General features: G+C 37.4%; 2 protein-coding genes across 3 annotated transcripts; one reads left to right on the top strand and one right to left on the bottom strand.

Moving 5' to 3' along the window:
• The first annotated feature begins 474 nt into the window (after window positions 1-474).
• LOC117618139 (aspartic proteinase CDR1-like) lies at window positions 475-1860 on the top strand. Its single transcript, XM_034347754.1, has one exon. The coding sequence runs from the start codon at window positions 475-477 to the stop codon at window positions 1858-1860; it is 1386 nt and encodes a 461-aa protein (XP_034203645.1).
• An 832-nt stretch (window positions 1861-2692) lies between these two features.
• On the bottom strand, window positions 2693-8631 carry LOC117617195 (pentatricopeptide repeat-containing protein At5g01110). 2 transcript variants are annotated; one of them, XM_034346476.1, is made up of 4 exons: window positions 6221-8631; window positions 5070-5357; window positions 3130-3238; window positions 2693-3047 (listed from the first exon to the last, which is right to left on the bottom strand). In XM_034346476.1, exon 1 carries the CDS (start codon window positions 8504-8506, stop codon window positions 6248-6250), a length of 2259 nt encoding a protein of 752 aa, XP_034202367.1. In that variant the 5' UTR covers window positions 8507-8631; the 3' UTR covers window positions 2693-3047; window positions 3130-3238; window positions 5070-5357; window positions 6221-6247. The 2 variants fall into 2 exon arrangements, with proteins under 2 accessions (XP_034202367.1, XP_034202366.1); XM_034346475.1 differs by having other exon boundaries at window positions 3130-5357.
• Window positions 8632-10525: the final 1894 nt, after the last annotated feature.

Raw genomic sequence — 10525 nt, 5'->3', positions numbered from 1 at the left:
CAAATCACTCCCATTTCTTAAAGCATTAAATTGAATTAGCATTTGCTTAAATTCTAGTCAAACTAATAAAGAGCTTGTAACGCAAGTTGGTTAAGAGCATTAATTCATCTTGTCATTTCTTCCATTTCCTCAACAACATCTTTATAACATAAAAAATTATGGTCAAACCTATATCAAGTCAGCACATCCCAAAAAAAAAAAAAAAAAAAAAAAAAAAAAAAAAAAAAACCTACATAGGTTAACGAAAAAAAAAACATGAACTATACCCAAGACTTCGATATGGGTTTTGAATCTATCAAATTATCCACTTTTAAACAATTTTGCTGGTCAAAGCATCATTTAGGTGCATTTAATTAATCATCAAATTCTAACAGATATCTTTTTGTATTGTATTTATGACTCTCTGGTTATATAGAACAAGACCGTTTTAGTATATGTCAATGTGTTGTTGTCTTCATCTTTCTCACAGTAGCCATGGTAGCATATCATTCATCACTTTTCCTCATTGCATTTGCCATTACATTGTCCATTATTTTCCTCCCAATTCTCTCGCTCACAGAAGATGATCATCTCCATGGAATTGGCTTTAGCCTTGAAATGATCCACCGTGATTCGCCGGCATCTCCCTTATACAATCAATCCGAAAGTCGTTGGCAACGGGTAAGCAACGCCTTGCAACGTTCGCATCACCGTATGATCAGCCATTTCAGCAGAAGAAATTCAGCACTTCGCGCTCCGAGTCCTGTAGCTGAATCCCATTTAATTTATATTGGAGGAGAGTATTTGGTGAACATATCAATTGGGACACCACCCAAAACTTTTATTGGTATTGTTGACACCGGGGGAGATCTTACATGGACACAATGCAAGCCATGCATGGACTGTTTCAAGCAAAACCCCCCTCTCTTTGATCCCAGTTCTTCCTCAACCTATAAGCCCTTTTCTTGTTTGTCCAAGGAATGCCATTTGCTAAATGAAGCCTCTTGTTCAGATACAAACTTTTGCTATTATAATTATACATATGGGGACATGTCCTACACCACTGGAAATCTGTCCTTGGACACTGTTACGTTGGCTTCCAGTACTACAGGCAAGCCTATATCGATTCCGAACACGATATTTGGTTGTGGACACCACAATGGAGGAATCTTCAGTGGGATTGAGTCTGGAATAGTTGGACTTGGAAGTGGAGCTGTGTCATTTTTATCCCAAATCGGCTATGCGGTTGGAGGGAAATCTTTCTCTTATTGCTTGGTGCCGACGACTTATGAACAATCCGATTCCGATCCAATCCTGGGAGCCAAACAAGGTCAGCGTGAAATTTCAAGCACGATATATTTCGGCGATAAAGTTTCAGGTCATGATGTGGTCTCAACCCCTTTGCTGTCAAATGGTTCGGAAACCTACTATTACCTTGAGCTTCAAGGCATTAGCGTCGGTGCCGACAATTTTAAACTTGATGCTGACAATTCACAATCTTTTAAGGGCAACATCATCATAGACTCTGGGACTACCTCAACATTTTTGCCTACAAAACTTTATCAAAGTTTTGAATCAGCAATTAGAAAGGCAGTTCATCTGGAGGTGACCAAAGATCCAACTGGCATACTACAGCTTTGCTACAAGACTAAATCCGAAATCGAAGACCCTATCGTCACCTTCCATTTCAATGGTGCAGATGTGAAGCTAAAACCTGTAAACGTTTTTGTTAGGGTTAGAGAAGATATTGTCTGTCTTTCATTTTCCTCAACCAATGATGTGGCAATCTATGGCAATGTAGCACAGATGAACTTCTTGGTAGGATATGACCTAGATAACAGGACTCTGTCCTTTAAGTCAACTGATCAATGTACCTGGTAAAAGTTGGTATATGTGCATGAATTTTGTTTTCCATATATATCTTAATCATACCAACTGATAATAAAATGGCTGTTTTTTGGTAGCATTGTTTTGAAGTACCCGGCATTGCTAATTTGTTTACTCAAGTGTAGAAGTCATTGACTTGTAGATCAGGTGTAGACATGAAATTTTTTCTTTTTAAATAAAAAATCAATAATAATTTGATCAATAATCAAGAAATTCAAGTTTGACAATTTGGTCGGCAAAAGATAATTAGTACAAGTCAACATTTGAGATTAGTTTTGAATAATTTAATTTCCATAAGAAGGGCGAATTAGCTTTGAATAATTAAATTTCTAAATAAAAGGATTTGATTTTAACCACTTGTCAAACCAGTCAAATTCGACCATCACAAGCCCCGCTAACACCAAGTTTGGCTTTGTAGCCTAAATCCAGTTTGGAGACGACAATTTTTAACACAAACGATATTCTACTTAATTTAATCTAAATTAGGGGGAGGGGGATTCGAACTCAGGTGCAGAGTGAAAAGCACATCTACTCTAGCCAACTTGGCTAACCCCATACCTGTTGGAGACGACACTTATATCCAAATGAAATTACAACAGAGTGTAACTCTCACAACCCCAAATCTTACATAGACCCAAACCAATCTCACAAAAATGAGCAAAGAACAAAAACAAAATCTTGCTCCAAATAAATTGCTCATTTGTGTGAGTAATTTGAGCGTGTGTGGGATTTAGGCTGGGAGAGTTAAAAAACTCTTTTATAATTAGCTTTTATTGTCGTCTCCAAACTAGATGTTACAAAGCCGAAACAATAAAAAGCTTGCAACAGCTCCAACAAAGAGAATTTTATTTCTTATTTGATCTTACCAATGCTACAACAAATACACTCACAAGACAAAAGAGAAAAAGTCTGTCACTTTACATAACTAACTCTAGAATCAATATCCCAAGTTGAACGTCTGAAGTTAAGAAACATATGCACTTCAACAGTCTTTAGAAAAAGAGAGTCTCTGTCATAAAAATTAGCTACCAAAAAATTGACATTAAATCTAAAAGAAAAGCATGCACTGCAATAACGAGGGGCCGCTACGTGTCAATTAACTCTTTACTTACAAGTAGATTGGAACCCCACAGAAGCATCTACCTTGTGCTTAAAAGCAAAGCAGCTCCATTTTGAGAAACCTTCAAAGAGTTTGCAAATAGTTAAATCTGAACATTTACTGGAAAGAAGCACAAAATCTGGAGAAACATCAATATGAGATACCTCCACGTCATTCTGGGCACCCTTAGATGAACCTATTTCGGAAACATCTTTTAAGCTACTTTAGAAAGGGCTCTTTCATTCAGTTTCCCTGGAGTAATATCTACAAAAGCTGTGAGTATAAAATGCACTTAGAATCCCTAACAAGAAACTTGTGAAAGCAAACATTTCAAATTCAATATCCAAATTATAGCAGCCTGTCAAAAATCTCTTGAAATATTGATGGCCATTATTTATCACAGAAATATTCAATCTCTTAACTATGTGTTGTGTCACAATAAGACAAGTCAAATCATCAGCCACCAAACATCATGACACCTCACACAATAAGCCTTGATCTGTGCCACTGCCAACCCTACTTTTTAGACATTAAATCATCCAAAAAAACAAAGGGAAAAAAAAATGTACCTCTAAATCAGGTAAGGCTTCTACATTTGAAATCAAATGATGTCTATTCATGGATCCTAGCTGTTTGATCATGATCAAACAACTTGAAATGAAACACAAACAATATCCCATAATGTCCCATAAATTCATTAAAAAAGAGTAATGTAACTTCTTCTGATAAGTTTCAAATCATTCAATGCAACAGATTTATCAGAAAGCATCAGACAGTTGTGCCTCTCCATTGAAAGTAAAATGTGGAGAATTTAAATCCTGAGAGTCTAACACTAACAGTTTTTTGGTTAAGTTCGCAAATACTTTGTTGACATTTCTTACCTTAGAAAAGGGAAATACAATGAATATTTATTCAGAAAACTTCCTTTGAAAGAACTTGTTGACGTATAGGAAATTAGTCCCCTTTAACCAAATACAATGCAGAGGCCTAATCAGCAGTAAACCACAGAAGGTATTTAAAACTTAAAACCGCGTAAAAAGCCAAAGTAAGAAATGAATCAAATTTTTCAAACTATACTTGTTAAGTACTTCCGAAGCGCATTCCAACCTTATGCACCATTTTGATTTTCTCATATAACATACAAAATGGAAATCTAGTACTTTATACGGTATTCGGGTTACTTTATTGGCCCCCCGCTAGCTTGATATAAGGAAAGGAGGAATGCAAATGGAACAACCTGCAGGATATATTGGTCCATGAGGGGTCTTCAAAGAAAGTATCACCTTAACAAAGCCACCTATGGGCTTAAGCAATCTCGACATGGATGATTTTATAAATCGGAAGCATTAGCGACTATCGGGTATACACTGAGTGGTTTTTCCCATCATTCAGTGTCTGCTTGTCATGGTTCACTTAACTTTATGTATATATTTTCTAAAGGCAGCTCGCATTCCTCTCACCTCTTTTTTCTATCTTATCCATCTACTACCAAATCCCCAAGAATAAAAAAATCACCTTTTTCTATAGATGGACTAGTGAGGTCACAATTTCTTAATAATGATTTCATGTAATGGTCAAAACAAAAAACTACATTACTTTCTCACAGGGGGTCTCAAAAAGCCTCAGCATATGATATGGTATTACAGATTTAGAGAGCTCAGACCCAGATTTCGCTCATCCTGTTCTTGCAGCCAGCAAAAAGTGATACTTTAGAGTATCCACATGTATTTAGAACAAAGTTTTCAAGAATGTATGGTCACTCTAGAAGTGGATTCACCGTTTTATGACTGTTCGGGGAACTCAAAATTTAAATTTCCCCCTTAAGATAAAATTCAATCTTTCTAATTATTTAACCAATATTTTTTAACATTGAAAAAAATATATATAATGGATTAGAAGCCCAAGTAAAACTATTTATTAAAAAAGTAAAGGAAAAAAATGATAGACATAAAAGTGCATAAATTCATTTTCAGACTAATAACTTCTAGGGCACATACAAATTGCTATTGAGCTATACACACAAAGTTCATACAGAAATATTAAGCCACAAAGAATTCTTATGCAATATAAAGAAAAGACTACGGTAAGAGTGATTCTTGATTACCAAAACTGTTCCGTTTTTTCTACTTCTTTTTCATTTTTGACATTAGTGGCAGGTGTAGCTAGTGTAGCTGGTGTGGCTGGTGTGGCTGGTGCAGCTGATGCTTGCAGATACATCTACTGTCACAGAAGGTAGAGAAGCAGCTGGAAAGGGTGAGGTGGAAGACCCTGAGGCTGGAGCTGATAAAAATGGAGAAGGTGATCCAGGAGATAATGCAGCATTGTTGAACAGGTTATTTCGTGAATTCATTTGGCCCATCAAAGTCTCAAAAGCATGTTGCATTGCATATTTCTGAATGAGATCAAAAATAAATTTAAAAGGGAAAATATATTAAAAGAATGCGAATTCAACAAATGAACACTTGTCATTATAACATAAGCACATGCATACATATTAGAGGATAGCAATTTCTGTTTTTCAGCTTGTGTTTTTAAGTGAGGCGAGACAACAACTAAAAATGAAGACACAAAGATGGCTCATTTATTAAATAAGCGACATGACAAGGTTCATATTTATTTAGACTATGTGTTGGATGGGAAGGGCTTTGGTAGGCGTCAGAGGATGTGGAGCATAGGGTGTTTGGGTTAAGTAGATCTTTCAGTATAAATGGTAATACAGGCTAAGGACACTAGTCTTCCCTCCTTTACATTGATATGCACCATCACACTCTGAGACACGTTAATTTTCAGCCCCAACATAGCCCCAAATAACTCAATGACCAACCTGCTGAATCTCTCCTTCTTCCCTGAAGTGAAAACATTAGTATCACTACTGCCCTATTAAGTGAGACACCTAAATACGCTCCTTACCTACTGTAAAACCTCAATCAAGTGACACTCACCAGAACATCCTGTTAATCTACTCAAGACATCAAGAAGCATAAAAAGAAACAGGGCCAATGTGTCTCCCTGCCTCAACCCCCCGTAGCTCCAAACTCGCTCTGGCTTACAATTTATACTGAAAATTTCACTAGACCCAAACACCCTTTGCTCCACATCCTCCTATACCTATCAAAGCCCTTCCTATCCAACACATGGTCTACAAGCCTTCAATCAAATGATCACAAGAGAATATATATAATCAGAATGTTCTTCTAGCAGCTGATTAAAATAAAGAGTGTAAGGAGATTAGGAGAGTAGGAGAGAACATCCTACCTTCAGTTGCAAGAGCAAAAACACAAACTAGAATTCATCATCTGGCACAAATCCCCTTTGCAGCATTTCATCATGGAACCGAAATGCCTCCCTCAAATTGTCCTGGGTCACATGTCCATTTATCAATGATGTATAAGTATCTCTATCAGGTTTTACACCTCTCTCAATCATCTTCCGCAATACTAGCTCAGCTTCGTGCATTCTACCTTGTCTACAGAACCCATTTAGAATTATATTGTATGTAAACAGATCTGGCAATATTCCTTGGTTTTCCATCTCCTTAATGACAAAAAAAGCTTTGTCCAGATTCTCTTCTTTTACATATCCATTAATCAGAGTGTTGTAAGTAATACTATCAGGAACAATTCCTTTTGAAACCATTTTGCCTAAGAACTCATCTGCCTTTGTTGTGTTGCCAGAGCGGCAATAGCCTTTAATGACAGTGTTACAAGTAACTAGAGTCGGTTTGATACCTTCTTCAATCATCTGGTCCCACAACCTAAATGCCTCATGCACATGTCCCGTGCTACAAAATCCATTGATTAGAATGCCATATGAAATGTGATTGGGTAATATCCTTCTAGAAACCATGTCAGCCCATAACTCCTTAGCTTTATCCATTTCACCTACTTTGCAGAAACCATCGATTAATGTGTTGTATGTGACAATGTCAGGCTTGATATTTCTTTTAGTCATCGCCTCAAACAGATTTAGGGATTTAGTCATATTCCCGTGCTTAGAATATCCATGAATGAGTGTTGTGAACGTATAAAAATCAGGAAAGACACCCCTTTCCACCATCTCATTGAAGAGCTCATCTGCATCAGAAAGCAACTTCTCCCGACACAGCCCATTTAAAATAGTATTGAACGTGACCACATCCATAACGCAACCTTGCTCAAGCATTTCATCCCGCAACTTCAAAGCTTCTAACATCATTCCATTTCTGCAATATCCATGTATAAGGATAGTATAGATCACATTATCTGGAACCCAGCCTGCCTTTTTCATATCTCGAAAATATACTAAAGCATGATCAATATGTCCATTCCTCGAAAAAACCCCAATAAGTGAACTGAAGCTAACTAAATCAGGAATAGCACCTCTACATGACATTTCATTGAAAATTCCCTCAGCCTCTGAAATATCATCTTTTCTACAGCTCTCAACAAGCAATGTATTATACGTAGTAGTGTCAGGACTCAATCCATTGTTCAACATCTCATACAAAATTTCCTTCGCTCTTGCATAATTTCCTACTTTACATAAACCATTTATGATAGCATTGTACGTGAAAACCTCAGGTCTCAACCCTTTACAAGACATAGAGTTCTTTAACTGAAAAGCTTCTTCTAAAAGCCCTTCCTGACAATATGCATTGATTAGTGTATTATATGTCACAATATCTGAAAAAACCCCTTTCTCTTCCATGTCTGATAAGAACGATTTAACACTATCAATTTTGCGATCTTTACATAAGGCATTAACCATAATATTGAGTGTATAAACATTTAACTGAATCCCACTGCTAACAACTTCCCCATATACCTGCCATGCCAAATCAACCCACCCAACCTTCACAAGCCCACCAAGAAGACTATTACAAGCATTTATCGAAACACAAAATCCCTTGCTTCTAAACAGCTGAAACACCTCGAACCCTTCTCTCAACTTCCTAGCCTGCACATAAGTTCTGACCAACAAATCAAAGACCAAAGAACTTGAGCCACAATTGCTATAAGTTGAAACCAAAGAGTCAACTACTTCAACACGCGAAACACCACTCTTCCTAACCATTCTAAGAATCAAAGCTTGTGCATCCGACACCCTTCGACCCCGCACCAACAAGTGAATCATTGCACTCAAAGACTGCGACGAATGCTTAAAATTCGGACTATTTAACACAATTAAATCAATAAATTTCAGACCCAGTTGCAAATTTTCGCGGCAGCGATTAAGAACCTCAACAACAAGCAATGGGTTTAATCGAAGCAGATAACTGCGCAAAGAATTGAGATTACCTTGCTTCAGACCCAGTAAAATCTTCTCCACCAAAAGAGAATCTGACAGAGAAGCTGATGAAAACGGTTCTTGGCTTGTAGCAGTACTGCAGACTTCTCGGAATTGCATACGTTGAAGAACAATTTCCCTGTCATTTGATGGACAATAAGCTAAAGAATGAGGTCTATGAGAGTGAAAGAGTGAGTGTTGTGTTAGTTTTTTCCTTGTGAAGGTTCTGAAGTTTCTCGGAGTTGGATTTTGAAAGAGTAGCCGATGGGTTCGCATACTTGAAAGTACAGTCCTAGCCGTTGAGGAATGAGTTTTCAAAAGGATGTGGAGTATGGATGCAGAATTGTTAATGCTTCTCAGGAAAAATACATGAAGAAATATCTAAGGATTGATATCTAACAGTTCACGTAGAAACACACACGGTGGAGTTTTTTTTTTTTTTCATGTGAATCAACCATGGAGCCGGTGCAGATCGGGTTGATCCCGTTTGAGCGAGGGCTGGGCAAATGCACTGAAAACCCGGCCGAACCGAACGATTTTGGCCTTTAGATTTTTTAATAATTTTATTAAAAAACCAAATTAAACCGGTTTAATTTGGTTTGGAGCTGGTTTAATTTTATAGATTCAATTGTAACCAAACCACACCGCTCATTGCCTCTTGAGTTCATATATATATATATATATATATATATATATATCTCTCTCTCTATATATACAGTCTTGATCTCTTGGACTACAGGGGTCCAAGAGATTTGTGGTCATTCACCGTTAGATGTAAATTCAACGGTTCACTCACTTTTGCACTCCTTTTAAAAAAACTTTTTTGAACCATTGGATTAATATCCAATGGTGGGTGACCACAATCTCTTGGGCTCCTGTGGTCCAAGAGATCGGGACTGTATATATATATATATATATCCTCACATTCTCTCTATATCTCTCGTCTTGATCATTAATCTGTCAATCTCGCATCCTCTTCAGTGACTTAGTCTTCACCTCTCTCTCCAGGGCACTCTCATCTCCTTTTTTCCTCATTTCTTGCACTTTTTATCTCTTGCCTGATATATCTCTCTTTCTCACCTTCATTTCTCTCTTTCACTCTTTCATCATCGTCAATGAATTAGTAGATCAATTCAAAGCTCTGCTCGTCATCAGAGCCTTGCGTTGCCACTTCTCTTCTATTGGTTGGATGTCGTTGAAACGAACCAACCCAACCTAATTCAACTCATCATAGTTGGTGAATCGACCTTGTGAGTTAGAACCCCAGTTGGTTTGGTTTCAATATGGAATTTTGCGCAATCGATTTGGACGGTTCGGTGGTCGATTGGGCCCACAACTGAACTAACCCAAATCATGCCCACCCCTAGTGGAGACTAAACCCTAATCCCAACTGAATTTAGGTTGGCTTCGTTGGTCTGACCGCTTCGTTGATCTTGTTTCTTTTAAATACTTACATATATATATATATATATTTTATAAACTCTATAACTTTAATTTTTGTATATGGCATATAAACTTGGAATGAGAGAAACTATGAATCGGGAAAGTCAAAAATAAGGAAGAGAGTGAATGAGTATGAGATTAACTACTCCCCTATAAATAATATAATTATTGGCTTTTTTAGGGTTTTTTTTTTTTTAAAGAGCAATAGTATTTATTGAAGAAAGATAAGTAACGAGTACAAAAATCAGGTTATGTCCACAAAGATTAGACGAGCGGGAGCAGGAGTCTTACCTCCGGTAAAGTGCCCCCTCATTCCCATCAGATCATGCCTGAAAAAATTACTAGTTACAATCTTCAAATAAAAGTTCCACAATAAAATTCGAAGGTTCTTCAAACCAACTAACAAAAGTACCAATATGAGCTGCGAATTTGGCAATACGATGAGCCACACCATTAGCGTTTCGGCGGATATGTGTAAAACATGCTCCAGTGATCTGAGTCAACAAGGTTTTGGTATCCTCCATAATCAAGCCCAAGAAGGATTGATCCGTCAATTGCCTCTGAAGTGCTCACACAATCTTAAGAGCATCACTCTCAAAAGAAACATTCATGAAACCCCTTTCAACAGCCAATGAAATGCCTAAACGAGCATCTAAGGCTTCAACATGAGCCGCATAAGAAACATTGTCCACCACCATGGGGCACCCTGCCACGAAGGTACCTTCAGAATTACGCACAATAATGCCCAACCCATCCAAGGTGCTGCCGGTGTGCCAAGCATCATCAACATTAACCTTTAGGTGCCCTTTTTTTGGTTTCTCCAATTTCACTTCTCCAATAGGTTGCTGAACA

Source organism: Prunus dulcis, chromosome 2 (assembly GCF_902201215.1).
Source record: "Prunus dulcis chromosome 2, ALMONDv2, whole genome shotgun sequence".
In the NCBI taxonomy this organism is placed as follows: Eukaryota; Viridiplantae; Streptophyta; class Magnoliopsida; order Rosales; family Rosaceae; genus Prunus; species Prunus dulcis.
The sequence above is the reverse complement of the archived record's forward strand: the minus strand, read 5'-3'. Positions and strand labels throughout refer to the sequence as shown.

What these genes read in the sequence shown, in the direction of transcription:
- LOC117618139 (XM_034347754.1), top strand. Translation starts at nt 475, where the DNA reads ATGGTAGCATATCATTCATCACTTTTCCTCATTGCATTTGCCATTACA.
- LOC117617195 (XM_034346475.1), bottom strand. Translation starts at nt 8,506, where the DNA reads ATGCGAACCCATCGGCTACTCTTTCAAAATCCAACTCCGAGAAACTTC.